The sequence below is a fragment of the Leucopleurus acutus genome (genome assembly GCF_964270905.1).
Source record: "Leucopleurus acutus genome assembly, chromosome: 12".
NCBI lineage: Eukaryota > Metazoa > Chordata > Mammalia > Artiodactyla > Delphinidae > Leucopleurus > Leucopleurus acutus.
In genome coordinates this window covers 19,760,369-19,784,886 of record NC_139154.1, presented here as the reverse complement: position 1 = coordinate 19,784,886, position 24,518 = coordinate 19,760,369, and the positions used below count along the sequence as shown (strand labels likewise).

At 40.0% G+C, this 24,518-nt stretch overlaps 1 protein-coding gene across 1 annotated transcript in view; it reads left to right on the top strand.

Moving 5' to 3' along the window:
• The window catches only part of AFF3 (ALF transcription elongation factor 3), a gene marked incomplete at both ends in the record, with an annotated part of 555,587 nt that overhangs the window by 238,582 nt on the left and 292,487 nt on the right, over window positions 1-24,518 (top strand). The window contains one exon of the mRNA XM_082851313.1: window positions 24,329-24,376. Within this exon, the coding sequence (XP_082707439.1) occupies window positions 24,329-24,376 (48 nt within the window). The remainder of the gene's footprint in view (window positions 1-24,328; window positions 24,377-24,518) is intronic.

The window sequence follows — 24,518 nt, the reverse complement described above, 5'->3', positions numbered from 1 at the left end:
GTTAAAATAAACTAAATAATACAGAATCATTCGATAATCAGCATAGTTATTTTGGATTAAAAATTATTCAGTCTTATAAACAAACTGTGACAATTGATCACAATTAATGCAAATAAGTAAGATGCAGTATTATGTACTGATTCGCTCAGTTGTGCCTGTAAATGAGTGACACAATTACAGGAACAGTTTGCAAATGAGCTCCCAAACATAGATACCAATTACGATTATTCATTTATTTAGAATCAAAGAAGATGAGTTTCACAGATTTTTCCCTTTGAGAAAATAAATATTCATTTGGGCAATCTTCTTGAAATCTATGTATATACGTCCCTCTCCAAATAATTTAAAAACAAGTAAAGATAAAAATTAGAGTCCTATTAGTCTCTGTGGTTCTTTCTAGGAAAAGGCTGAAGAATTTAAAGAGAGGGACTCTACAAAAGCAGAACTCATTAATTTCTAGCAGAATTTCAATACGAGAGGAAGAAAGAGTTTAATAGTTCTGTCGTTCATATTCATGTCAGCACAACAGCTGAGTCATCATTTGAGGCTTGCCTAAAAGCCTACCCTTCCTCTAGTGTACTATCTCCAAAATCCTTTGAAAAATATTAATCGCATTAAGGCATGCTTATGTATAATTTAATACCCAATTAATCAAAAGTCTCATGTTCCTGGGCTTAAGATGAGATCTGTATGGTACCACATTTTCTAAAGTGTTTGGTCACTAACTTAAGAAAGGACTGGGTGCCAGAAAACTTTTTGATGTTTGAAACTTAAAACGTAATTTCTCAAAGAAATAACGTTGTGAGTAGCGGTTTAGTTTCAGAATAGTCCACAAGAATCAATTTATTGCGCACTATTGCCAAAATAATACTAATGTAATATTTCTATCCTCCTGTTAAAACTTATATGCCGTTAAGACCCCTATTCTCGTTTAAATTGTGTGGAGAATGTTGATATTTTGTTTTAGTGGGCAGTCCCCCTGGGAAGATTCAGGCTTTAAGCTCTGATGCACCTTCTGTGAGTTTTAGTTTCAACATCAGTTCTGTTTTCAGATCATTTGTGTGCTGGTTAGACCACTCCTGTGGTCTAAATTTATCGCACCCTATTGCCAAGATAATACTAATGTAATATTCCACTTGGAGGTGAGCCCAGGGGATCATAAAAAAACTTTATGAGGTTGATTTTTCAACCTTTTCCCTCTCTGTGCTCTCCCTAGAACTTTCTAGTTCCCTGGGTCTCCTCTTTTTACACATCCTGCCAGAAATCTGGGATTTTATCTCGCTCTGTTACATGTTCCTGCAACTCTACCTGGCACTGGAATCCATTCCAGTGAGGTAAGGGACAGTGGTGGCTCTTGCTGGTTCAGTCATTTGTTTATACCAGTATGGAATCATGGATATTCATTTTATACTTTGAGTTATAAGCCAATACTACTGTATTTTATCGTTTCAGCTTTGGTCATTAGTAACTCTTTCATGTGGCTCCTGTGTCCCTTTGACATACTCCATCATTGTGTTTTTGCCTGTGTTTTATTGAGTTGTGTGTCTTCTTATTATTGAGTTGTAGGAGTTCTTTATTCTGGTTATGAGTATATCGTATATATGTTTTGCAAATATTGTTTTCCCAGACTGTGGATTCTCTTTTTTTTTTCCTTGCTAACAGCTTTATGGAGATATAACTCAGACACCATACAATTCACTCATTAAAAGCCTTCAGTAATTTTTAGTATATTCACAGTTATACAACCATTATCACAGTCAATTTTTTTAACATTTCATCACCCCCAAAAGAAACCCTCTACCCTTTATCCCTTCATTTTTTACAATGTCTTGAAGAAGAAAGACTTTTCATTTTAACAGAGTCACATTTATTTTTCTCTCTTGTGGTTTGTGATTTTTGTGTATTATTTAAGAAATATTTGCCTAACCCAAGGTCATTAAGATTTTCACCTGTGTTCTCTTCTCGAAATTTTGTATTTTAGTGCTTATATTTAGGTCTAAGATCCATCTTGAGACAACTTAATTATGTGGTATGTGGCAAGGTTCAAGGTTCACCTACTTTCATACAGATATTCAATTGTTCTAGCACCATTTTTGAAAAGACTATCTTTTCCTTATTGAATTATGTTTTGACAAAATACCTTCATCAAAAACAAATTAACCATTTATATTCAAGTCTGTTTCTTAAACTTCATTAAAAATTTTTGTTAAAACTATTAAAATGCCTAGAAACATACAACCCACTAAGACTGAATCATGAAGAAATAAGTCTGAACAGACCAATTACTAGTAGGGAGATTGAATCTGTAATCAAAAATCTCCCAACAAAGAAAAGATGGCTTGACTTCTACCAAATATTAAAGAGGAATTAATACCAATCCTTCTCCAATTCTGAAAATTGAAGAGGGAGGCACACTTTCAAACTCATTTTATAAGGCAGCATTTCCCTAATACCAAAGCCAGACAAAGATACTACAAGAAAAGGAAATTACCGACCAGTACCCATGATAAGCAAGTCCTTGACAAAATATTAGCAAACCAAATTCAACAGTACATTAAAAGGATCAAATACCATGATCAACTGGGATTTATCCCTGGTTCAGCATACACAGATCAACATATACAATATACCACATTGACAAATGAAGGATAAAAATAATATCATCTCAATAGATGTAGAAAAAAGCATTTGACAAAATTCAACATCCTTTTATGATAAAAAAGCTTTTAACAAATTGGGTATATAAGGACTGTACCTCAAGGTAATGAAGGCCATATAGGACTAGCCCACTGCTAATATCATACTCCGTGGTAGAAAGCTTACCTTTTTTCCTCTAAGATTGGGAACAAGGTCACTTCTATTCAGTGTAGTACAGGAAGTCTTAGCCAAAGCAGTTAGGCAAGAAAAAGAAATATATTTCCAATTCTGGCATGCAAAACCTTGCCATCCTTATTGTAAGGATTCCCTGCTGAGTAGAGAGGAAAGAAGACAAGTTCTTTCTACAAGCAGCTATATTCTACTCATAAATCTTTAACTGTTGCAAAAATAAAATACCACTCTAGGCCAGAGGTTTACCAAGTGTCCTGAATTAGGGAACAAAAGGCAAAAGTGGTAGGAGTTTGTGAGCTGTAACTAATGTATACGTGTTTATGTGAATTTGGTGTATGGATTTTTTCTGTGATAAGTTTGTAACTACAACTGCTTATCATTGACTTGTTTTGCCCAAGTTGTTGTTGTGGTTATTTATTCTCTTTATTTTATTACCCTTTGGCTACATGAGATTCAAAGAGTTGCTGAAGACAGTCAAGACTGCTAATAAGTCAGGAAATAAAATCATTAGACAAAAGCAAAAGACAGATGAATGTGAAATAAAAGTTTTGGGAAAGAGTTTTATGAGACCACATGGTTTTCTGTACTAACATTAATGCCTGTGGCCATATGTATCAATAACTCCTTTGCTGGCTGATTTGTAGACATAACTAAAGAGCAATGTACCTTTGCAGATTTTTGGAAATCACTGACTACATGCACATCTATTTCTTGTACAGTTTTTGCATTTGGTGAGGTTACAGTTACAACTTCATTTCTATCACTACATTTAGAGAACTTAAGTGACAGATGTTCCTACTGTCTGACTTCCTTTGAGTTCTTCCTAAATTATTCATCAACTTGTTTAAATATGCTTTGTGATTTTTTTTTAGGAGTCTTATAGATACAAAAACAACTTTAGCACTTAAAGTGTATGCACCACCCAGCAATTCCACTACTGGGCATATACCCTGAGAAAACCATAGTTCAAAAAGAGTCATGTACCACAGTGTTCATTGTAGCTCTATTTACAATAGCCAGGACACGGAAGCAACCTAAGTGTCCATCGACAGATGAATGGATGAAGAAGATGTGGCACGTATATACAATGGGATATTACTCAGCCATAAAAAGAAATGAAGTTGAATTATTTGTAGTGAGGTGGATGGACCTAGAGACTGTCATACAGAGTGAAGTAAGTCAGAGAGAGAAGAACAAATACCGTGTGCTAACACATATATATAGAATCTGAAAAGAAAAAAAAAAAAAGGTTCTGAAGAACCTAAGGGCAGGACAGGAATAAAGATGCAGATGTAGAGAATGGACTTGAGGACGTGGGAATGGGGAAGGATAAGCTGTGACAAAGTGAGAGAGTGGCATGGACATACATACACTACCAGATGTAAAATAGATAGCTAGTGGGAAGCAGCCGCATAGCACAGGGAGATCAGCTCGGTGCTGTGTGTCTACCTAGAGGGGTAGGATAGGGAGGGTGGGAGGGAGACACAAGAGGGAGGGGATATGGGGATATAAGTATACATATAGCTGATTCACTTTGTTATAAAGCAGAAACTAGCACACCACTGTAAAGCAATTATGCTCCAATAAAGATATTAAAAATAAATAAATGAATAAAATTAAATGTATGCACCAGACCCTGACCTTTTGAGGTAACATCGGCATATCTCAGAGATACTGCAGGTTCGGTTCCAGACCCTGCAATGAAGCAAATATCACAATAAAGCGAGTCATAGGATTTTTTTGGTTTGCCAGTGTGTATAAAAGTTATATTTACACTATTCAGTAGTCTGTTAAGTTTGTGATAGCATTATTTCTAAAAAAAAACCAAACCAGTATATACCTTAATTTAAAAATACTTTCTTGCTAGGGCTTCCCTGGTGGCGCAGTGGTTGAGAGTCCGCCTGCCGATGCAGGGGACGCAGGTTCGTGCCCCGGTCCGGGAAGATCCCACATGCCGCGGAGCGGCTGGGCCCGTGAACCATGGCCACTGAGCCTGCGCGTCCGGAGCCTGTGCTCCGCACTGGGAGAGGCCACAACAGTGAGAGGCCTGCGTACTGCAAAAAAAAAATACTTTCTTGCTAAAGAATACTAATCATCATCTGAGCCTTTAGCAAGTTGTAATATTTGCAATGGTAACATCAAAGATCACTGATCAACATAACAGATATAATAATGAAAAAGTTTGAAATACTGTGAGAATTACCAAAATATGACGCAGAGACACGAAGTGTGCAAATGCTGTTGGAAAAATGGGGTCCATAAAAAAATGGTGTCCCTTTGCTCAACTCTGGGTTGCTACAAACCTCCAATTTGTAAAAGACCACGCTATCGGTGAAGCTCAGTAAAGTGAAGTGCAGTAAAACGAGGTATGCCTATACTGATTTTTACATATGAATTAACACTGCTATCCAGTCATCAAGAATTGGGCTCCCACTGTGTCCCCAAGATACTGTGTGAAACTATTAAGTGGAATGAAACTCATTTTTTAATTCATTTGAAGCCCCAAGGATTTCTGTTATAAATTTATAATTCTCTAGGCCTTTATAAATTTTGTAATTTTTACCAACCATTGGAATTGGCTTGTGAGATGAATTATGAACTATAATCTAACCAATGGACTTCAGGCTGCTTTTCCATCTCACAGGTTGAACTATTTATCACAAACCCTTTGCTTGATTTGATCGACACACATCGCTGCAGTGCTGGTCAACCACTGTATTCTGTGCAACTGGCGTGTCCTTGGGCAGGTGCTGGAAAGCTTTCTCTAACTAAAACTCCGCTTCTCTGATTGAGATAAAGTCAGTTCTCTGGTGGTGGTTGCTTTGGGTTATGTAGTAGGACATATCGTCTATTACTGACAGTGTAAATGATGGTTTTGTAGAAGTCACTTTACAAGTTAGGTTGAAATTTAAGTCTCTGACTTATTGTGGGGGGCAGGTTAGGTTTTGCTGATGTTAATCTTCTAACTCCTTTCTCAAGAACGTCACTGGCAGTATTCGCTCAGGGTCCTCCATTTGCTCCTGGTTTCCCCAGCTCTGTGACTGTCATTCTGCTGCCTCTGGACGAATTTTCCTGTAGACCACTCTCTCTTTTCCTTAGAGTTCAAAAGGTACTTCTGCAGGAATCTCTTCTTGATGAGACAAGGGAGCTAGCTCTACCCTAAACATACATTGGTCATTTCTTAAGCTTGAAAAGTCAGCTCAGGTTGCCCTACACCAACATCTGAATACTGACGTATTGCATGGAATGGTAGTTGCGAACGCAGACTTGGCCTCCCAAGTTGGCTTTGAACTAGGCTAGCCATATGATGTTGAGGAAGTTTTCTTTTTCAAAATGTGGTAAAACGGTATCCACTTTGTAAAATTGTTGATGATTGGATTATATGATGACCGTAAAGCACTCAGCACAGTGCCTGGAAAGTTAAGATACTCAGTGAAGTTGGCAATTACTACTGAGACTGTGAGATCCATATGGATAGACCAATCGACCTGAAACAAGATGTGTTCGTCAAGTTATACGTAGTCACCTCCACGTCCCTTTTTCTGGAACAGCTGCCTTTAATCTTCCTCACTACATTATCTGCTGTTTCAGAAAGGATGAAATGCATATTATTATTCTAGGTATAATTCAAGAAGCTGTAAACACCAAGGAATTCAACAGAAGAAAAGAAACCTGTTTTAGAAACCATTGGGTTGAAGTAGAAAATGCAGGCAGGGTGATTTTTTTTTTTTTTTCCTGTAACCTGCTGTAGGGCCATATGGTTGCTGAATGTGTTGATGCTGGTTTTAAGATTCCTGAGTATTTTGAACTTGACATGTTATTTTTTTAATGATTTCAAACATCATTTCTTTCAGGGCCTTTTCCCAGTGTTGCCATCATATTGAACAGATGGCGCGGCGGCATGTACATTTGCATTCTGCAATCCTGCCACGTTATTTGCAAATTTTCTTAGCACAAACCTGTGATTCTTTCTCTACCTTTTCAGTATGGCTGCAATGAAATGGTAAATAGATTCTTCCCCAGAGCATCGAGGATATGGTGGAAATTGGGATCGCGTATTGCTTCTTCTTTTTAATTTTATGTGATTATATTTTGGGGGTTTTATACTACTGTTACTAGTACATTCTGTCATTTCAAACTGGCCCTTTCATTCAGAGAACTACAAGTCCTCATTATACCTTTATGATATGAGTAAAAATGGGGTGGTGTTAGTGCTGAGAGGAACCTTAATGATTACATGTCACCTTTTCACGTCACCCTGTTGACTTTTCTAGTTGCTACCTGAAATGGTCCTGTTTGTTTTTTGTCTGGTTTTGCCCAAGGATGGAATAAGCTCCGTGAGAGCTTGGACCCTGTCTGTTTCGTTGGTTCCCCAATGATCACCTGTGAACGAATGAATGAGTGAATGAAGTCATTAATAAGGGACCTTCTAGGCAATATACAGTATGATTCCAACTCTGTGATATTCTAGAAAAAGAAAACTATGGAGATAGTAAAAAGATCAGTGGTTCATGTTGAGGGGTGAATAGGCAGAGTACAGAGTATTTTTTAGGGCAATGAAAATACTCTATATGATATTATAATTATGAATATATGTCATTATACATTTGTCCAAACCCATAGAATGTACAAGACCAAGTGTGAACTGTAAGGTAAACTATCGACTTAGGGTGATTATGGCGGGTCAATGTAGGTTCATACTTGGTAAAAAATGTACCATTCTAGTGAATGATATTGATAATGGTGGAAGCTATCCATGTATGGGGTAAGGGGATATATGGGAAATCTTTTTACCTTTCTCTCAATTTTATTTTACACCTAAAATTGCTCTAAAAAATAAGGCCTTAAATAAAAACAAATAATAATAATAAAATAAAGGACCTTCTAGGTACTAGAATTCTTTCGCCAGCAGAATATGGGTGCCCTGAACATAATTGCTTTTCTCATCTTTTTACCTTTATTTTACTCACGTCTGTTTGCAAAAGAGTTTGTCCAGGAGTGATGTCTTCATAGCCTTCCTTGTTTTTTATGATTTTTTTAAAAAAATAATAAATGACTTTTTAATAAGAATGACTGTGTGGATATAAATAGTCCCTCAAGAGACTTTTTTTTTTTTTTTTTTTTACTTGGAGGGCATAGTGAGATTAGTGCCAACATCTAGACATCTGTCTTCCTGCTTCACAGATTGAAAAGACACAGGATGCAGGAGAGGCTGTACTGATCAGAGCTGGTTCCTTTTAAAGGCATGTGATGATGGAAAGTAAGCCCCCCAATATCTCTATTAAGGTCGTTTGATTTTTCTCTTTTTAAATGAGGTCTGGTGGGAATTCCCTGGCGGTCCAGCAGTTAGGACTCGGTACTTTCACTGCCGGGGCCCAGGTTCAATCCCTGGTTGGGGAACTAAGATCTTGCATGCTGTGCGGCGCAGCCAAAACAATAAAAATTTAAAAAGTCTAAATGAGGTCTGCTAGGGCACCTGCGCAGCTCAGAGGGGGCTCATGCAGCGGGCCGCACTGTCTGACCACCGGCTTACTGTGCACGGGGATCCGGGATCATTGCTGTGCCCTGCCCATGACGTGCACTAAATGTCTCCGTGACTTCAGGCTAGGAACCTGTCTAAGATTTGTTCAGTCTGAGCCTTGCACATAGAACAAATAGAAGAAACATTTAATATTGACAGTTACACAGTGCTGGGTCTAGAAAAGGGCCGTCAGCTCTAATTATTGCCAGGTGTTGGCGGGTTCTTTGTCAGTGTAGTAACAGATTCTGTCTGTCAGCTCAGAGGTACAGTGAGAGGTGAAGAGACACTTTGATGGCTTCAACCATGTGTCTATAAAGTGTTTTTGGCTTCACCAAGTAGATCTTTATAGATATTAAAGTGTCTGTGAAAAGGGGCAGGAGCTTCATCTCTGCTGAATGAAAACTTTGATTTATCTAAAGCCAGAATTACAAAAGTGAGGGTCTTTGTACCCTGGGTTTCTGTTTCCCACTTCTGAGCCTAGATTTTGCCACTGGAAGCCTCCAACGGTGCTCAGAGTAGAAGATAAAGTTCTATAGGAGGTCAGCTCCAGCCCCAATGCAGGAAATAACCTACATGGGAAAAGAACTTGAAAAAGAATAGATATATGTATATGTGTAACTGCGTCGTTTTGCCGTACACCTGAAACTAACACAATATTGTAAATCAACTATACTCCAATATAAAGTAAAAATTAAAAAAAAATTTTTTTTCCTGGCCTTCACAATACACACAGTATTTTTTTGTGGAACATTTATGCAGGTAAGATTTGGGAACCAAGAAGAGAATATAAAAGTCAGCTGCTAGATTTGAGCCTTTACCAACAACGGTAGGATTCGTTATGTCCAGTGAAGGTATATGGATTCGTTATACTTCCTTTCTCGCTTTGGAAAACAATCTCACCTGTCTTAGCATGAAGCTTTATTTATGGTGTATTTTCTAAGGCAGGGCTTTGCATTATAGGGTTAAGTGTATAATAAATGCTACCTAAGTGTAGTATTTTCCTCAGTAATGAGTTTAACCCTTTGTTTGCTGCAACCTGTAACCATGTAACCTTCCTCTCTGTGAAGATGAATACTAATTATCATTATAAACAGTTATTCTCATCATGTTCCTATGGATGGCATCTTTTTTTTTTTGCGGTACGCGGGCCTCTCACCGCTGTGGCCTCTCCCGTTGCGGAGCACAGGCTCCGGGCGCGCAGGCTCAGCGGCCATGGCTCACGGGCCCAGCCGCTCCGCGGCATGTGGTATCTTCCCGGACCGGGGCACGAACCCGCGTCCCCTGCATCGGCAGGCGGACTCTCAACCACTGCACCACCAGGGAAGTCCTGGATGGCATCTTTTATAGCTTGCTAATTATAAGTATGCAGAACTCAAGTGCTTAAAGTTAAATAATGTCAACAGGGTTGTAATAGATTTTCATGTTGAATACTTTTATTGATTAATTGTTCCTTAAAATCTCTACCCAATTAATCTACTTAATTTATTGGATACTGTAAGAATTCTTATTCCATACTCATAGATTAGTACTTTAAAAATATTCTTTTTGTTCTCTTTGTGGGCTTTCTTCACAAATCACTCATATAGACTTACAGTACTATAACTAAACTAGAAGATACAGAAATTTACCGTGCATTAAAAAAAAGAAGTAAAAAAAAAAAAAAACAAGGTCCTACTGTATAGCACAGGAAACTGTATTCAATATCCTGTGATAAACCATAATGGAAAAGAATCTGAAAAAGAATATATATATATATATATATATATATATATATATGTGTGTGTGTGTGTGTGTATAACCGAATCACCTTGCTGTACAGCAGAAATTAACACATTATAAATCAACTATACTTCAATAAAATTTTTTTAAAGTGAAAAAAAATTTACCTTGCAACATTTTATTAATTGAAAATTGGTTGGCAATGCCCAAAATTATAGTCTTAAAGTTAGCAAGAATCTCACACTTAGTAGTGTGAGTTAATAACTAACTACCACTCAGAGAGTCACTTATTTTCTGATTGAACATGTAGTTAATCATACCCATTCTCTGTTTGAATGGCTCTTCGAAAAAGAACTTTCAGAACGCTAAAATGACTCCTGTGCTTGACCCCATCGGTCCAAACTCCAGTGTCTGGAGTGACCCAGAATTACTTTAAACCCTTTTCCATGACAATGGCCTTGAAATATGGCAGATGTCCAGTGTGGCCCATTCCACTCTTCTCCTTCCCATGACACTGTATCTCCACTTTCTTCAACTCTTCCTCAAGTGCTCTGATGCTTCATCAGTCTTGTCATCCTTTTCTAGACTCCAGGAGCTTTCAGCTCAGCAACAAATGGAAACGCTAAACACACAAGTATTACTAAGAGTAATGAGGTTCTCATAGTGGAAGGAAAAAGTGCTGCACGTATAATGATAGGGAGGGAGCTTGGGGAGGGTGCTAACCCAGCCCTGGCCTTAAACTCTCTGTTGGTTGCAGAGGTAGCATGCCCATGAGATGAACGGATTTCACACATAATGCTCCATCCCACACTCCCAGTCCCCTTGCTCTGTTCGAGTTTCTCCCCTTAACATTTTACCTTCTAGGATACTGTATGATTTATTTGATTATCATTTAACTGCCTCCTTTCAGTAGAATCTAAACTCCACAAGGGCAGGAATTTTTGTCTGTTATATTCAGTTGTGAATCCCTAGCATCTAGAATATGCTGGGCACATAGTAAGCTCAATAAGTACTTATTGAACAATACTTACCCTTAGATATAACTATTCAGAGTTAGCCACCCGTCCATCTAACCATATTAACAACAAATTCATACATTTCCAGATCACCTACTGGGAGATCTTATAAGTCCTTGACAGATACCTTACAGAAATCCAGATACATTATGTTTAAGACCAGAGGAGGGACTTCCCTGTTGGTCCAGTGGCTAAGACTTCATGGCAGGGGCTGGGGGTTTGATCCCTCATCAGGGAACTAAGATCCTGCCTGCCATGCAGTGCGGCCAAAAAAAGGAAAAGACCAGAGGAAATTGGAGACAGAACATCATCTGATCATCTGGTCTTCGGGAACTCATGCTGGACCCTAGTAATCATTGCTTTCTTTTCTAAGTACTAAAATATTCTCTATGTAACTCGAAAATAAAATCACTGTGCCTGTTTACTGATCAGCTGTCATGTGGAAGGCACCCTCCTGAACGCCTCTTACACGTTGCCTCATTCGTCCTCAATTTATTAGGTACTATCATTATCCTGTTTCATGGATGAGAAAGATGATGTCTAGAGAAGTTAGGTTACTTCTCCTGGGGGACACATATGACAAAAGCAGAACTGGATTTTCAAAAGTCCATGTCTCTGGATACTGCACCGTACAGCCTCTGGCGTGACTGTTGGAACCTTGGGCAAACCGAAGTCTGTAGTTTGGGGATCCTGCCTTAGGAAGAGCTAGAGCTTTAGCCTTTTCCTGATGTAATTTCCTTCAGTGCTCTTAGTGCATTTTTTTTTTCTGGGGCTGCCACGTAAAGTAACATAAAATGCTTTTAGCATTCTCTTAGTGTTTCCACCTCACCAGGGTGTGAGACCCTCTTAATATGTCTACTCCTCACTTTGAGGATGGTTCTTGGTGTGAAGTCAGAAGCACGGTAGGAGTCGAGTCATGCCTTCTTCTGTCATCGCTCACGTTGTACCATTTCTCACCCCACCATCTACCCCAGTGGTCACCAACCTTTACTTTTTTTTTTAATTAATTAATTAATTTATTTTTGGCTGTGTTGGGTCTTCGTTGCTGCGTGCGGGCTTTCTCTACTTGCGGCGAGTTGGGGCTACTCTTCATTGCAGTGTGTGGGCTTCTCATTGTGGTGGCTTCTCTTGTTGCAGAGCACGGGCTTCAGTAGTTGTGGCACGTGGACTCAGTAATTGTGGCTTGTGGGCTCTACAGTGCAGGCTCAGTAGTTGTGTCACACGGGCTTAGTTGCTCCGCGGCATGTGGGATCTTCCCGGACCAGGGCCTGAACCCATGTCCCCTGCATTGGTAGGCGGATTCTTAACCACTGTGCCACCAGGGAAGCCCTCCAACTCTTCTTTGTACTTGGAAGGTCTTACACATGGTGCTAGGTGGCACTGAAGAGGGGATGCCTGCATTCTGTGCAGATGGCATCTTGCCATGATAATTGCAGCTTAGTTAAAATGGGATGTTTATTATTAAACTTTTTGCTTTGTAAAGATTTTGTTTTTCTCCCTTTGGCTTATAACGGCAAGGGGTTTTGTGATCTAGTGAGGGAATGAAGACATAGAGAGGTTGTCTTCTCATTGGGCCCCTCGGAGGCCTTGGAGTAGGGATAGAAAGCAGCTCAGCCCCCTCTGTAGTAGGGACACAGAAGCTGACATGTCTCTTCTCTTCCTGGGTGGCCCAGCAAGAGTTACCAGAGGATGGCTTTGTCTGGTGATGTTTTACATGGAAATCCAAGCGTCAGCCAACACTCCCAGGGGCCTTCTGAGACCTACCCTGATAGAGGAAAGGGAACATGTGTGGATTCATATCCCTGTTCGGCCCCAAGTACCCTGGTTCCACAGGCCAATGGGCTCACTCTGCTTTACACCACAACACACATACAGGTTTTTGAAACAACTGAGCATTTTATGGCAATGGGAGGTAGAAGATAAAATCCATTATGACAGCTTTCCTCCCAACAGACGGCAAAGGTCTTCCAAGACTAACAGTAAAGCTACACCAGCAGACTCGAGAATGAGAATGCTGTAAATGTGCACACATTAAAAAAAGGAAAAAAGAAGAAAATCTTTAAGGATGGCGTTGTAGATAGATTTCTTTTAAAATATGAAACTTCGAGTATTAAAAACTCACCAGCCAGGCTTCCCTGGTGGCGCAGTGGTTGGGGGTCCGCCTGCCGATACGGGGGTCGCGGGTTCGTGCCCTGGTCCGGGAGGATCCCACATGCCGCGGAGCGGCTGCGCCCGTGAGCCATGGCCGCTGGGCCTGCGCGTCCGGAGCCTGTGCTCCGTGACCGGAGAGGCCGCGGCGGTGAGAGGTCCGCGTACCGCAAAAAAAAAAAAAAAAACCTCACCAGCCAATCAAAATGCGTACCAATTTCTCATGTTTTCCCATGCTACCTGCTCCCACCTCTCAGGTGATCCTTCTGCCCTGCACCCTGGCTGATTTCAGCTGGATTTCTTTATTCAGCATGTATTTATAGCATATCTCCTACTAGAGCATACATAGAAACAGTTGATGTCAGGCATACACAGAATGAACTATATTCTGGGGGCCAGATGACCTGAGACCTTTTTGAAAAGGTGAAATGATAATGGGGAGAGAGACTCATGAAGGACATAACATATTAAGGGTTACTTGTGAATTGCTGCTTGCTTTCTTTTAGCAAAAGAAAAATAATAGAATGTACCAAATAGAATATTGTCCAATATGTAGCCCCACTTTTGCCATTTCCAATAGTCATTTCAAATCATGGCTAAAAGAGAACTGATTTTCTGTCCTACTGTGGGACATAAATCAGAGCAGCCCTAAGTACCTTTAATTGGTTAATTTCTTCAGGCCCATTGGATTACTCTCTCCATCTTGCAAGTTTTTGTGTTCAGAATTTCATGATTAAAAAAGAAAACCATGTTCTGACTATAAATAATAATCAAATGTGTTTTTCTTGTACATTTCACTCCATCATTTAAGGGGGAAAAAAAGGATATACTCTAGGGATGCCCTATCAGTAAGCCTTCTGCTACCTACAAATAACATGTTATGTGTTATTAGATTAGGTTGACCCTTGACCAGTCAAAACTCCACATACTGCCATCTCTGCATCAAAAACAAATGAATTGATAAATGACTCACCCGAGGGCAGGGAACAGTTTGGATAGAATCAAGACTCAGATCCTAGTTCTTTTGATTCACATACGCTGATCTCTAATTGAACACAAACTTTCCCCCATACTTAGTTAACTTAAAGGTCTGTAAAATGAAAATACAGGTACTATATTTGTTGGAAAAAACGGACACGTTAAGTGGTCCAAACCCTTGTTATTCAAGGGTCAGCGATATGCAGGTGGGCTGCAGGATGAGATTCAGGAAATTTTTAAAAAGGAAATGGTACATTTTAGAAGTCTCCCTGAAGTCGGCCTGACATGTGAGGGTTAAGTAACTTCAGCATTGTCACTCTTGCCTGAGCCTGTGTTAAAAGCAATGACCGCAGTTTCAGATGAGAGAACACAGAGTAAAGAACACAGGAATCTTGAAGTGTTCCTGTCAATTTCAGACTACAAGTGGGATGGGCATGTTTGTTGTTCCTGTTATGTGGATTCTGTACCCAGCTTTGACAGGACAGTGTGGAAGGTGGCCCTGGTATACAGCACGGGGTACTCTATTGAGACATGACCCCCTGGAAAAGCACTCAATATCAGTTAGTGCTCAGGATGTAAAAACACTGTCTCTGGTTTTAATCTCTTTATGCCATCAATAGATGTTTGACAAGGTCAGTGCATTGACAGACCACTTAACGTTCTGAAAACCAAGTGTACTTTTAACTAGAAGCTCTGATTGAGATCACTAATTTTCATTCTAAAAATAATAACATGATTAAATGATCTTGTCCTATGGCTAGGAATCTGACAAAAAATCGATTACTAACTCTTTAACAATATTGCCTGTTGATAGAAGGCTAATACCTGTTCCCTAATTTACAAATACCAATGTGCAGATTAGGGAAGCCAAATGATTTCCTAATGGTTTCTGTGTTAATGGGTATGTGCTTAACTTCAGTGGAGTAAATAAATGTTGATATTTTAAGAATTTGTTTTTAAGATAACTCTGGTAATTTATTTTGATAAAGCAAAGACGTTTGTTCGACCAGCCGTATTCAAGTGTAAGACTTTAATTTTTTAAATAGTCTTTTAATTTTTTTTTAGTATATTGGCCATTTACTATTCATTCAACAAACATCTTCAAGCGCTTACTATGTTGTACCAGTACTCCGCTAGGAAGTGGTCATAAATGAGAAATACCATATCCACTGTCAAATCTACTAATACAAGTAAATGATACTCATGAACATTTTTCTCATTTTTTTCTTTTCATTTCAGTATGGTATTTATTACTAGAGTAAAATCATAAAGTTAATGTGAAGGGAGTGGGGAGAAACCGCTTAATGGGTACAGTGTTTTACTTTGGGATGATGGAAGTGTTTTGGAACTAGATAGAGGTGATTATGACTCACAACACTGTGAGTGTACTAAATGCCACTAAATTGTACACTTTAAAAATGGTTGGTTTTCTGTTACATGACATTCACCTCAGTTTTTTTAAATATACTTCGCAGTGTTTTCCTCTTGATACATTTATTCGAGTTTGTATTCTATATTAGAGTTGGAAGGTATTTGAGAAGCCTGGCTCTGTCCCTTTCAGGCATTGTTTGGTATCTTTCACTAGAATTCTGAAGATTTTTCTTATAGGTCTTAAACATGTCTTGTTAATGTTATTCCTCATTTATTTTTCTTGATATTGTGGGTGGGATTTTTTTCGTATTTTTAAAGTGTTTATTGCTGCTGCACAGAAGAGCTATTGAGCTTTGACTGTTCATAGCCAACCACTTTTTAAATCTCCCTTTTTAATAACAGTAACAGTGGAGTCTTTTGGATTTTTCTAGGTATATGATCAAAAAAATCTGCTGAGATCAAAAAAACACTGAGATGATCACAGTTTTACGTAATTTCCCTAGTGATACAATACTTCAAAGAGGCCCTAATATTAAATATTAAACGATTTTTGCATTCCTGGGACAAATCCCACTAAGTTCCCACTAATTCTTATAACATTTTATTGAATCATATTTACTAATAATCTTTTGAGGAGTTTACATTTATTTTCATAAGGAGATTGATTTAGTCTCTTATGTGAGGTTTTTATATTAATTTAATAAAATAAATCGTATAGCTTCCCATTACCTTCTACTCTGGAAGAGAAAATATGTGGGAATTAGTTCTTCCTTGAAAGTTTGAAATACTTCACTGTAAAACTATTCGGCTTAAATCCTTATTTGAAGATAATTTTTAATTTAATCTGCATTCTCAGATTTATAGGCCTAATTTCATTTTTCTTTATGTCTTATGTCAGTTTTTTCCAGAAAGTTGCCAAGTTCATCAAAATTTTTCATTTATTAGTATTGTGTTCTATATTAATGTTAACCTCAATACTTTCTTATGATTATAAGTGCTTTCATATGTTTTATCCCCTTCATATATCAAATTATTTTATGTTTATTTGAGCTTTCTTTTTTTTTTTTTTTTGCCACACGCGGGCCTCTCACTGCTGTGGCCTCTCCCGTTGCACGGCACAGGCTCCAGACGCACAGGCTCAGTGGCCATGGCTCACGGGCCCAGCCGCTTGGAGGCATGTGGGATCTTCCCGGACCGGGACACGAACCCGTGCCCCCTGCATCGGCAGGCAGACTCTCAACCACTGTGCCACCAGGGAAGCCCGAGCTTTCTTTTTATTGAACAGATTTTTAAGTGACTTTCCATTATTGTTTTGGGTAATATGTTTTACTTTTGTTTCTAAGAAATTTTATTTTGGCTTTATAAATTCTGACTTTTTGCTTTATAAATATTTCATTGGTTTTCTCTCTTTGTTATTTTCTTTTTCTGCTATGCCTCTTTGATTTTAAATTGTCAATTGCTTAGCACATTGGTTTCTTTTAAAAAAATAATGAAAGTTATTAGTGTATGAATTTACCTCTAAGAATATCTTTGGGAGCATCCCATAATTTTGTTTTGCAGTATTTTTATATTATTTTCCTGTAAATATGAAGAGTTATTTATAGTTGATTTTTATAGTGATTTTTTTTTTTATTCCAAGAGTTCTAGGAGATTTTAATATCTACCCTGTTTTAATTCATAGCTTAAGTGTTTTGATAACTTGTAGCTAAGGAGTCTGGGCTATAAAACAACTGCTTTTTGGAATTTTTTGAAGCTCTTTTGTAGCTCAGTATATAACCACTTCAGTAGCTATTTCATGTGTGCTTGAAAACTTGGGGTTTCCTCATAATAGTCTAAGTTCATTATATCTTTCAGTTTGTCCTTATTTAATTTTATTTTCAAGTTCTCTATCTCTCTTATATAGTTGGGATCTTGTTTTGGTATCCTTTGTCTCTTAGGAAAAATAGGGCTGGGCTAAAGATGTCCAACCATAATAATTCTATTTTTTTCCTTTTTCTTAGCATACCTTATTTTGATGGTCTATTTTTATTAATTAATATATTAATAATTTTTATATTTATAAAAATTAATAAATATATTTATTAATTAATATATTTATTAATGCCCTATTTTTTCCTCATTCTGTGTTGTACTCTCCAATTCATTTTTTTTTTTTGCTATGAACTGTTCTTTAGTTGAAAATAATATCACCACTATTTGCTGTCATTATGTTTGCATTCTTATGATATACTTTTTTTTTTTTTTTTTTTTTTTGCGGTACACGGGCCTCTCACTATTGTGGCCTCTCCCGTTGCGGAGCACAGGCTCCAGACGCGCAGGCTCAGCGGCCATGGCTTATGGGCCCAGCCGCTCCGCGGCATGTGGGATCCTCCTGGACCGGGGCACGAACCCGCATCCCCTGCATCGGCAGGCGGACTCTCAACCACTGCGCCACCAGGGAAGCCCTATGATATACCTTTATACACCTTTCCTTTTTTATTATTATTATTTTTTTTTTCTCAGTGTATAAACGTCTAAGCGGTGGTGACAGTAATTCTGAGGGATAAAACTGGATGTGAGCAGCAGAGCAACAGGTGAACCAATTGGCTGAGCCCACTGGGGAGATCAGGAGTGGGGACCCAGGAGGGATGAGACCCATCTCCAGCTCTGGCGATCAGGAGCAGAGTGTAGCCTCAAAAGGGGAAGTGGGGACTTCCCTGGCGGTCCAGGGGTTAAGACTCTGCACTTCCAATGCAGGGGGCACTGGTTCAATCCCTGGTTGGGGAACTAAGATCCCACATGCCAGTGACTGTGGTGCAAAAAACAACAACAACAACAAAGAAGCCATGCAGGCATGATCATTCCTAAAAAAAATAGCACTTGTAAAAAAAAAAAAATGGAAGAAAGAAAGAAAAGAAGGGGGAAGAGTTAGGTGGGCATAAGACTTGCTGAAGAGAGAACTGGCTGACACTCTCCTGACCTCAGGTGACCCTGGCCTCAGGTGAGGCTGGTGCCACAGTCAGTGGATGGAGCTTCACATAGACTTGCGATAATCCCTGGATTCAAGCTTAGATCCTTGCCCAGTGCTTTGGTGGCACTGATGGGACACCTAATTTCTTTGTACCTCAGTTTTTCTCTATATCAAAAATAGTAAGACTTATTTAAAAATATTTCTGTAGAAGTATTCAAGAGTGTGCGTGTGATAAACAATGTCTAAATGTTTGAGGACCTTTCGAGTGCTTGCAGACAGACAAGGGTACTGTGACTTTAAAACAGTATTATTTTAGCATGAAGGTTCCGCCTTCAATGTGTCTGATGAAGAGTTAAACTATTTTTGAAAACAGGATATGTGCAGCTTCATCTCCTCCATAGTGAAATGACATTTCCCACTGATTGGATCGAGCCTTTTCTCCTTAAGCTTGGCTTGCTTCTTCCAGCGCTGTGTGCGTGGCAATGGTAATTAGGGGCTTAGGTTCTCAGTGGTAGGATGCTCCTGGCTATTTCTTGAGCTATACTTACCCACAGCTCCGTTCCTCACACTGCGCTGGCAGAGCGTGTGGCGTGTATTTTTAAGCGGTAAGATTTGAGGAAATCAGTTCCATGGAAAAAGGAACGTGATCGACAAGGCTTGTGGAGAAGGAGAATCAGCTGGGGTTGCTCGCTTTTAATTGAAGTTTAGTTGGAGGTTCAATGAGGTGAGGCTGTTATGACAGATTTCAAAATGTAATGATAGGAAGAGGGGGTGGGTTCATCAGAGTCGGAGTAAATACAGAGCAACAGCTCAGCAACCCAGCGTGAAGCAACAGCTACGAACCCTCACAAAATGCAGAGTAATTAAAATTGGCGTTGCACAGCCCTCCTCAGTGGGTACCTTTCCAAGGAAAGCAGTGACTTTATTGTGGAAAAATATAAACACAAATTTGGAGATGTAAATTACATGCATGTTTTAATCTTGTTCATAAACACTGAAAGTTTTTAAAATGTAAATAGAATCAAAGTGCACAACTGAAGCTGAAACCAGATTTGGGAAGGATTTTGAGAAAGAAAGAAGGTGAAAGGCCCTGCAGTCTCCCCGATCCTCACACTCTGCCCATCCCAACCCTACCTACCCATCCCCCCCCCCCCACCCCACCTTTGTGGATTCGGAAAAGAAGAGATAGAATTCTGCCCTCCAGTTTCTGAGGACACAAATCCTTGTCTTTAAATTGTCAACATCACAGAAGAGATGGTTAGTATTAACCCTTTCTCTCCATTTCCTCTCCTGCCTTAATCCTTTTGGTCTATGCGTGTGATGTTTGAGGTTCATGAGTACGGTCCACAGTGACTAAGCATTGGATAATTTGCAGCATGGGAGTGAAGGAGGAAATTTATCCAAACACTCTCCAGATTCTTCTATTTCCATACTTTAAGCACGAGAGTGACCTCAAGTAGAGCCAGTTCTAAAGGTTGAGCTTGGAGAAATAGCATTAGATAGTAGAAAACTGACTGCAGTGGTGTTGAAGAAATGTGTGTGGGTTCTACCTTGACTGTCCTTTGCTGCCAAACATGATTTTGGACAAGAATCTTCACTTCACTGGGCCACAGTTTCTCCATCTGAGCTGTAAGATTCCTTCCATTTCAACCTTTCTGTAATATTATGCCTCATGGATCCACTCCAATCTAAATGGGGCCTGGGAAATTCAACCCCAATGTGGTACCCTTCCCCAGGTGGCCCCAGGAGTCAGAAATGTTCCAGACGAGGGCCAAGATTTTCCTCTGCCAAAGCTCCTCCACTCTGTAATTTAAAGCCAGGACTCCCTGAGACTTTTGTAGGAAGTCTTTTGTCCTGGCCTCAGTTCTGCACCTGCTCAGCTGGGCAAGGGGCCTTCCCAGGAGGGAATGACCTGATGTCTGGCCAGACCATCAAAGTTCACGGTTGGAGTTGCCATCGAGATGACCCAGTGTAATAATTCTGCATATTTCATCTACATTGATGAGGGAAATATTTAGCAGGGCTTTTATATTCTGTTCCTCTCTCAGTGTGTTCCCTCTTCAGAGTAGGGTAGTGGAAATTTATAGGAGTATGGGGAGAGATACTAAGGGCCACCTGTTATTGAGATAAATCATTTCAAATGAAATTATAGTGTGGTATTCAGGGGAAGCTTAGTTTCAAGGAACGAAACATATCAAGAGTCTTTGTAGTAAGTTGTGTGCCTGGGTGAGTCCACCAGGAGAGCATGAAGTCAAGTGTTCCTTGATTGATTGTTTTAAGGTGGAAAATAAAAAGTACATTGAGAATTTAGCATCTGCTCTCCCAGTATATTACATGGTAGGAAAGGGTTGGGATTTGGAAGCAGGGTAAGAGAAATGGTTGTGGGTTTGAAGATTCGTTTTCCAGTTCGACCACTGATTCCCACCTGAGCTCTGAAGGAGGTCAGTTCAAAGGACCCTTGAGCCCTGGCCTGGCTGAGGCTTCACCACATAGCCTTTGTGATGGTTGCCTCTGGCTGCCCTGAAAAGGAAACAGGGTTTGAGCTGGTTCCAAAAAGAGCTCTCTGATCTAATTTGATTGGAGTAGCAGAGCGGTGAAATTTCCAGAGCAGTCCCAGGAAAAGGCATTGGGAACAGAAGTTGGGGGTGTATTAGATGTATGTTGCCAAACTGGAACTTTTGGGAAAACAGGAGAAGGGATGAATATAGGAAAGAGGAATGAAATATTAGTAAAAAGCTTTGGGTCTTCTAATCTTATCACGATATTTAACACTGTTTTTCTTGTTTTATAAGGATAGACATATACGTTATGTTCATGCACTGTTAGCAACAGTAGTTGTGCTTTGCACATTTCATTATTGATGTTTTTAATGATGAGACTAGAAAGGAGTAATTTATACAAAGATAATGTTCCTGTTTTAACTAAAACATCAAATAATCCATAAGGAAATAAACTTCACCTAAAAGTTCTCAAACTGTTGGATTAAAGTCCTAAATATAAAAACCCAAACTATAAAACTCTTAAAAGAACACATGGGTACATCTTTATAACCTTGGATTTGGCAATGACTTCTTAGACGTGACACCAAGAGCAAAGCGATAAAGAGAAAACTAGGTAAATTGGACTTCATCAAATTAAAAATTTTGTGCATCCGTGAACACTATCAAGAGGGTGAGAATACATTCCAAAGAATGGGTAAAAATATGTACAGATCATGTATCTGATAAGGTCCTAGTATCCAAAATATATAAAGAACTCTTAAAACAAAACAATAAAAAGTTAACAAGCCCAATTTAAAAGTGGGCAAAAGACATTTCTCCAGAGAAGATACACAAATGGCCAAAATGCACATGAAAAGATGCTCAGCATCATTAGTCCTTAGGAAGATGCAGATTAAAGTCTCAACACAGTACCATTTTACACCCATTAGGATGCCTGTTATACAAAACACAACAAAACCAGAAAATAACAAGTGTTGGTTAAGATGTGGAGGAAGTAGAACCTTCATACAATGCTCGTAGGAATATGAAGTGGTACAGCCAGTGTGGAGAACAACTTGGCAGCTCCTCAAAAGGCTAAGCATAGAATTGCCGTATGACCCACCAATTCAACTTGTAGTTCTATACCCAAAAGACTTGGGTATTCAAACAAAAACTTGTGTACAGATGTTTATAGAAGTGCTATCACAACGGCCAAAGTGGAAAAACCAAAATGTCCATCAACTGGATAAACAAAATGTGGTCTTGTCCATACAATAGAATGTTACTCAGCCACAAAAAGGAATAAAGTAGACATAGGTTACGACATGGATGACCCTTGAAAACATTATCCTCAGTGAAACCAGCCAGACACGAAAGGCCACGTGTTATATGATTCATTTATATGAAATATTTAGAATAGAAAAATCCGTAGTAACAGAAAGTAGATTAGTGGTTACCAGGAGCTGGGGAGAGGGAGGAATGGCGACTTCCTGCTTAAGGGGCATGGGGTCTCCATTCAGGGTGACGAAAACGTTCCTGAACTAGATAGTGGTGACATTGTGAATGTATTTAAGGCCAGGAAATTATACACTTTAAAATGGTTAAAATAGTAAAGATTATGTTGTGTGTGTTTTACCATTTCCAGACTCTATAAACATCATAGAAACTCTGGTAATTTGACAAACAGATGAGCTCAGGTTTGCTGAGGAGATGCATATATTTGAAGTACAGCCTTTGGGACTGGGGAAAGCTTCTGGAAGAGAAAATGTCCATGACTGAGGATGAGTCCTGTTTCCTGGCCCAGACTTGCCGTTCTGTGGCCTGGGGCGAGTCATGTAAACTCTCTGAGCCTCAGCTGGGAGCCTTGGACAAACCTTCTGTTTCTGGGCGGGAAAAATCTCCATCACTTGTGGGACCTTCTCAAGCCTCACACACTTGCATTCACCTTGGCCTCTTACCCAGTGTGAAGGGTGAATATTCCTGATGGAATGCTCTACTACCAGGAAGAGCGGGTGGGGGACACACACAGGGGTCTGGGAGTGTGAAAGTACACTTTCTGGTAGCGCCTTTGTAATACTGAGAAGTCCTGGAGCTGGTGGTGATAGCGCTCGCATTCCTGGGAAGGGCAGGAGGTAGATTCATTCCTTCCTTCCTATGCTGCCCACTGGCAGATATCCACACTGAAAGACACAGAGCCCCTGAGTGGGTGGAGTGTCTGTCCTAGAGGGAGGAGAGATCATTCCAGAGTCCATCTGTGAACTGCAGTTGTGGTGAGTGTGCTGAAGAAACAGTAAATGCTGCGTGGATGAGTATTCCAGGGCTAGGGATGCTCTGAGGGTCATGGTTGACCTGCCTCTGAAGGATGACTTGGAATGAACCAGGAAAACCAGGAAGGTGCAGACCAGCATTCCTGGGGGAGAGAGAACCGTGAGGGGGAAGGAAAGCAGAGTGGGCTTGGGGAAGACATCGCGAAGAAAGCCTCATGCTGGAGGTCATGCTGAGTCGTGGTCAATGTCATTGAATTAAAAGACCAGGGAAGTATTTTGCTGAGACCACAGTAGGCACTTGTACCAGCAAATGCTGCTTTCTCGTCCCCACAAGACTACCTCCTGTGCTCTGGGAGTACGTTACCAGCAGTAACCACACAGCATCTCTGAAACTGAAAATGGTCCCCAGAGTTGGCTGTGACCTGAAGCCACCGTTCCTGGGAGCCTATACCATCTCCCCAGCACAGGGCAGTGTGGGTTACAGAACCAGTGGCTCTGGAGTGTGACACCCAGCCTACCCTGAGAGTGCTGGGAGAATGTGTCTCCTTTCGGTCTTTTGGGTTTTGGCCCATCACCCAGTAAATCTAGGCTCTGAGGATGGTAGAACTACCAAGAGTTTCACTTGTATTCGGCAGGACCATTGCATGTATTTGGTGGGTGGACCGGATCCATCTTTGTGGTGTAGGCCACATTTGCTTCCACACTTTGATGGAACCCAAGGTGAATGGAGCTCGTACCTGCCAGTCATGTGCTGTACTCCTAGGAGCCTTCCCTGCTTAGAGTTGACGTGGTTGGAGGGCCCAGCGCTGCAACTCTGGGGCGTGTGCGATGCTCCCGGCCGCCCTGTCCACGGTGCAGCAGTGGGGAAGGGAGGATGGTCACAGCCTTGATTGGAGTTGTCCCATAAGGAAGGGAGCTCATCTGTAAGTCCTACTTCAGGCAAGGCCCCCTGTCCAAACTCTATTAAATTTGGAGGCTTATGCGTCATTTCTTCTCTGTAACCATAAGTCTGTTCTATCTGGCTTAATGTTTTTTCCCTTTGCTTGCAGGAGAGTAGATCTGGAGAAACAAACAGCTGTGTTGAAGAAATAATTCGGGTAAGGATATTCTTTTAAAAATCTTACCAACTGGTTGACACAGATTCCAAATAGAAGGAGGTGCAGCTGCAGTGTCAAAGTGAGCCCGTTGTTCATGTGTTGTCCGATCTTTACCCTTTCTGAGGGTAACCACCTAAGTTGC